At 39.2% G+C, this 6,310-nt stretch overlaps 1 protein-coding gene across 1 annotated transcript in view; it reads right to left on the reverse strand.

Annotated features, from left to right (window-relative positions):
- Nucleotides 1-1,272: 1,272 nt before the first annotated feature.
- The window catches only part of pinx1 (PIN2 (TERF1) interacting telomerase inhibitor 1), a 21,882-nt gene continuing 16,844 nt past the window's right edge, over nt 1,273-6,310 (reverse strand). The window contains exon 7 of the mRNA XM_057353694.1: nt 1,273-2,041. Coding sequence (XP_057209677.1) covers nt 1,454-2,041 — 588 coding nt within the window. The 3' untranslated portion in view covers nt 1,273-1,453. The remainder of the gene's footprint in view (nt 2,042-6,310) is intronic.

Consider the following 6,310-nt stretch of genomic DNA (forward strand, 5'->3'; position numbering starts at 1 on the left):
TCGTATTTGCTGCCAGTTATTCTGCACCAACTCAAGACTTCAGACATATATACTTAACATACATTAAGTAAGCTGGGCCCAATGGATAACATTACCATTATGTTAAATACACTAGTGTAACAAAGAGAAGCACGGATACTTTGAGCGGTCTATCATCAATCACGCAGAAATAAAGAACGCTTGTGTATACAGCGTCATCGCTGAGGATATGTGCATAATAGGAGGGGATTAAAATTAAGCCACATGCTCCATGTTCCAAAACTGTCTATTTGTATGAATCAACTGTGAATATTGCTGACAGTGTTGGTCATGGGCAAACGGCAGAATTTTTATTTATTTCTGTTCCTCAAGTCAAAATGTACAAATGGTAGAAAAATTGACAGTCACTTTTTAAATGATTTAGGGAATGTGTATTGATAAATTGGTGTTTTATGTGGAACAGTTATGTTATGATTTCACCACGGATGTTTTACATAAGCATTTGATGCAAATCTTTTACAAGACAAAAGGTACTTTGACACAATATTAAGAGCGTGTCTGTCAACATTTAAGTTATGTAACTGGCAGACACTTTGACACAATATTAAGAGCGTGTCTGTCAAAATTGCATCGTTACAGCATGACTTAAAGGTTTCCCAAAACCATGGAGTGCTTGGGTGACCCAACCTGGCATTATTTAAAAAAAAACTCTCAAAATTATAAGGTTATAAATAAATATATGAAGAGTTTGGTTCCAAAATGAGATATCTCAAAAATCTTTTTTTTATTGTGCATTCCAATTAAAATCAAACTGCAGTTGGTTTTGAGTGATTTCATTTTGGAACCAAACTCTGTATGTACAATATTTGTACAGATTACATTATGGGCTGTTTTTAAAACTATTTAAAAACACATGCAAGTCATATATAATTATGCAATATTGTAGTATCATATTTTGATATTTAATTCTAGTTCACATTCATATTTAATTCTAGTTTTAACCATAGAGGAGTTAGTAAAAATTCACAGTTTAAAAAAACGTAATGTCTTGGAAAAGGGGATTGTACTTGAATTGGCCACACCCCCACAGGACACGAGCAATTGGAAGGACAGAACAAGGAATTGACAGAATTGCAATTGCAAGTGACAGGGGAATTACATCAGTCCAAGTTTTGTGGCAAATCAAAAATAAATACATAACTGATAATTATGCATATTTTATCTCCAATATTTCTAAAACTATCATTTATACAGTGTTTCTTTTTTGCATAAATAAATACACAGATGTACACATGTAGTTTACCTTTTTATTTTGTCATGTAGTTTAAATATAGAGATACAAACCAATAATGAACTGTCAATTCATGGGTTCATTTTGGTGATCTCAATATTAAAATAATTCAGATTTTGAGCGTAATGAGTTCTAGAAAATCATTTCAATAGTTTTTCTCTATTTTCATCATCTTTTACGAAGTCACTCCGTCTGCTCCTGCTTTCGCTTCTTTTTCTTTTTAGCTGAAACTTCAGAATCTACATTTTCTACTACCAGATGTTCATCAGCGGTCTCTGTCTGAATCTCTGGAGATGTTTTTTGCCTCTTCTCTGGAATCGAAGCCTCTTCCTCAGTGACACCGTTCATAACTGCAGGGGTGCTGGACTCCTCTCGTTTGCTCTTCTTTTGTTTTTTCTTCGATCGCCTCGACTCTCCGATGCCCTTTTCTGTTACTGGGGTCAATGCAACATCTTCTTCCTTCTCCTCTGTGTCATCTCTATTCTCCTGCTTCCTTTTCTTTTTCTTCTTTTTGGATTGTTCCATATCGCTTGCGTTTGCGGAGTCCTCTGTGGAGGCAGGTGAAGATGGTGCATTGCTGCTGACCCCAGGTGAAGATGCTGCAGAGGCATCTCCCACCTGAGCTCTCTTGAGCTGGGCCATGCGCTGGGCGAAGTACTCTTGCATGGTCAATGTGCTTGTCACTGTGTTTTGTTGTGCCTCTGGGTTGGGGTTATTTTCGGTGTCGTTTTCACTCTCCCTCTCTTCCTGAGAGTCAGGTCCACTGCTTCCCTAAATAAAAAGAAAAAGGGCAAATATGAGACATTAGGGATTTATTCTTCTAATTTAGGCTGTTTTAGGGCCTTATGAAATCATTTTTATTTGTTCCCAAATTCAGTTTTTTTTCCATCTAAATTTTTCTGGATTCTGTCTTTTCCTTTTTTTTACGATACAATAGTAATATTTTTGCCCACATAAAAATTCTTTAGAATACTATAGCATTAACTGGCATTTACTTAGTACTATAGTAACTATAGTAAGACACCTAGATACTACAGTGTTTTTGAACCTTAAGGAAAAAAATCCATAAAAAATATGGCCTAATGCACAACTATGTTACATATATCTCCAGTGCATTTTCTGTTTTTTCTTTTGTTTGTTTTACACCTCCAATTTAAGATTTTTCTATTTTACTAGTACATTTACTTTACTAAAGGAAATAATAAAAAATACTATTGTTTAATTATGTGGGTGTGTCATAGTTAATTTAAGTTAACTGGACTTTTATTTTGACGGGTTGTCACAAAGATCTTTTTTTCCTTTAAATGAAGCGGTGAAATGCTCATGAAGTAAACTCTCACACCGTGTCTACACCGGATGCGGCGCGACGAGACAATAGAACCCATTATAATTTTTAAATTTGTCCACACCGGACGTGGCGCGATGCGGTGTAGACACGGTGTTAGAGCAGCTCTAGAGATGTGTTCGCATCCCCATAGTGAGATGATGTAAACAGAAGTGTTATGCGTGACCTTAACAGAGAAGACTGTCTTAAGGACTAAAACTAAATATTAAGGTCTTGTTGAGTATATGTAGCAAGTCTGGGAACAAAACAAATCAACACAAACTCAAATGAAGGAGAAATGTTACTTGAATGTAACATTGAGTGCAGATCAAGGACGGTGGATGTAAAATGCAGCAGATACTGCAGATCACCCTTGTTTTCTAAGGATTCACAATAATTGCAGTAATCTGAAATAATTGCCATGATGTCAAATAATTGCCATGAGACGATTATTTAATAATTGTGACAGCCCTAGGTCAGGGTTTCAAACCCAGAGAACACACAAGCTTAAAAAACAAAATGGACACATTGAATGAATGCACTGCGCTATGTATAAAAGCATCTCCAAATGTATAGACATGAACGAAGTTAGAAACAAACAGGCCGAGCAACCCCTTTTACGAGCATCATGCACAAACCCACACAGAGCTCCTCCCTAGATGTGTGGGTAATTAAATACTTGAACGGTAGATGTCAATCAACATCCTGTCGTGCCGGGACTTGTCCCAAGTATCTAATGACATCACGAAACAACGTGTGAGGTATTAACTGCTAATCATCTAAGAGACATTTACAAAATACTTCTACGTAAAACTTCACAAAAGCACCAACCTTTAAAAGTACAATTGATGAAAAAAAAGAACAGAAAAATAATCCATCATTTTTGTTTAATTTTTTTATATTATAGTTTGTTTTTATAGGGCACTAAAGCTATTAAAATGGAAACGGACATCAGATTTAAAAAGAGGGCCGCGTCAGCCAAGCTAAAGCGTAAACGGCTGCATTCCACCGCAAAGTCCTGAAAAACTCGCCTGATGAGTGACTGTCACGGCTTGTGCAAACAAAGCGAGACGGGGTTATTACAAGCATCAAGGGAGAGAAAGAAGCTTCTAGCACAACGTACAGTTTAATCATAGCAGGCCACAGCATCGCAAGACACGATGACTACGTTGAAAGACCACAGAGGAGCGCTTTAGATTAAAGCGTCGTCCTGCGATGCTTTATCACAGCGCCTCTCCCTCTCATTCATCTTCATTGTGCTAATGGCCTCCTCAATGCATAATGATTTGCGGTGAAGAATACCTGCGCTAAACCACGCTGCTGCTCTACATTACGCCGTTGACGCGGGTGAAAACGGCATTTTTCAAAAGATGCATCGTGGGACTAAAGCGAAGGAAAAAACTGGTGTTTGGGCTCGTTTTCTATAAAATATACACAGGTTGCAAAAGTTTTGTACAGGCTCAGAATAAAATGCATTTTAAGACTTCTTGCAATGCCGTATGTTAAAAACATTCCACCGTTCTTTAAATCAAAGTTACGTTTTTTCATTTTATTATTATCGTGATTTAAAAGTCATTGTTGATAACAATTGTACAGAGACATTAAAAGTGAGGAAGAATGCAAATCATGGAAAGATGAGGGAACAAGGTTGCAATATATGCAGCCATGCTTGTCAAATTTCCTAGGCATTAGGGTTCTGTTTTATTTTTTTTTAAAGAACCGGAACCTTGAGCAATTTATAAATTTCGGTTCTGAAAACAGTTCTGGTGCAACGTGGGTCTAAACGCTACGAGCAGACTTGCGCCTCCCTATTCCATAATGAGTGTCACAAATCCAAACAGAAACGTCGCGCTGCCTCTTTAATAACTAAACGCATCGTTTCCCATGACTAAACATGCACTCCACAGACAATAGTTTATTAATTTTTTTAAATATTTTATTAATTTAGGGAAATGAGCAAGTGTCTTCGCCCTCAAGGGACTATTTGGCCAACCAGCTTATTCCTGCTTGAAAAGGAGAATGTTATTGATAGCGTGAGAAACATCAACTAACGCATGTGTGATTGATGGACTATCATTACTCAACATTACAACCTTACAGCAACACTACATTCAATAAAGGTAAAATAAATGGAATCGGGACCGGGAATCATTATGCAGAACTGGAACCAGAACCAGAAAAATTCTTGCGATACCCAACACTGGGCATTCCAAAAAATACCAGTAATTTCATTTTTTTTTGTAATTTGTGCATCTTGTTGGTCGCTGTGGCTACAAGTGGTAACAACAAGACTCTCAAAATTTCAAAGCTGCCTGGAGAAAAACCCTGAGACCTTCAGGACTGCACAAAAAAAGATTAGGCAGTTTTCCGCGTTCCTTCAGGTCTGAGGAAACGTGAGAGTCGTTCGTTCAGAGAAACGACTGGGGGGCGTTTTGGAGTGAACTGTGAAATGACTCTCTGGAGAAAAAGAGTAAGGGAGCATAAGAAGAGGGATGGAGTGAGTGGGGAAATCCTCTTCATCAGAGAGGTGATGATAGTGTGTGTGCTGCGATGTCTCGCCGCCTGGGGACCTCCATTAGCCTTATCTCTCTAATGTGCCGAGAGAAACGCTGCTAGAAGCAATCCCTCAACAGTGCTGAGCACGGATCGGTTTATACCACACGCATGCCGCCGCATCCATGTGCGCACAAACAAATTCCAGGCTTCGTGACTGTGTTTACGAGGGCGTAAATGTGTACGAGAACGCACACGAGTCCTGAACTCTCTCCTGCCTCTCTTCTCCATTCCTGCTCTCTCGCTCTCTCTCCTCCTGGCAGATGGGAGGCCCCAGGAAGAGGATGCGTTCCCTGAACTGTGTGCAGCGTTCAGATAAGGGCCCTGCAGCAGCAGCTACGGGCTCCTTCCTGCTCCGCTCTCCCCAGGCATGGGCGGTTTGAGCTGGGGGGTTTAGGGTTGGACCTGGGATTGGGAGGGGGGTATTCAAAAGGCAGCGCTGAGGAAACTGAGGAATAAGACATCGGCGCTGACGCCAACACACCGCAGCAGACAGTCTGCACGGGCGAAAAAAATGTCGTCGAAATGCCTTGGAGTGTGTTTTACAAACACAGAGAAAACGGATCGTGACGACACTCTGGAATTTGCTGCTGAAAAGCGCAACTAATTTGTCCCACTCTGTTTTATGTCAGACGGTCCCTAATTTATAACGCAGAGGTAAAATTTCTCCTGCAGAGAGACACGGCGCTCTGACTGGGCTGGTTTAACATCGCAAATGCTGCTTCAGCAATGAGAACTTGTAGTGTCCGGGGATTAAATACTGCAATATGGTACAAAATAACACAGTGCTATATATATATATATAAAGTTAGGATTATTTCTAGTCTGAATATTTTTGTAATACGTGAACATTAATCCCAACTGAGGATATAAAAGGAGTCAAAAATGTATTTATGAAAGGAGCAGTTCACCTTCAAAATGAAAATTCTGTCAGCATTCACTCACCCTCTTGTCATATCAAACCTGTATGACTTTCTTTCTTCCGCGCAACACAAAAGAAGATATTTTGAAGAATGTTGTTAACCGGCACCCCTTCACTTGCATTGGTTACAATAGAGGTGAATGGGGGGCTGTGATGTTCTGTTACCCACATTTTTCAAAATATCTTCTTTTGTGTTCTGCAGAAGAAATAAAGTCATACAGGTTTGAAATGACACGGGGGG

This window comes from Triplophysa rosa, linkage group LG15, assembly GCF_024868665.1.
Source record: "Triplophysa rosa linkage group LG15, Trosa_1v2, whole genome shotgun sequence".
NCBI classification, from domain to species: Eukaryota; Metazoa; Chordata; class Actinopteri; order Cypriniformes; family Nemacheilidae; genus Triplophysa; species Triplophysa rosa.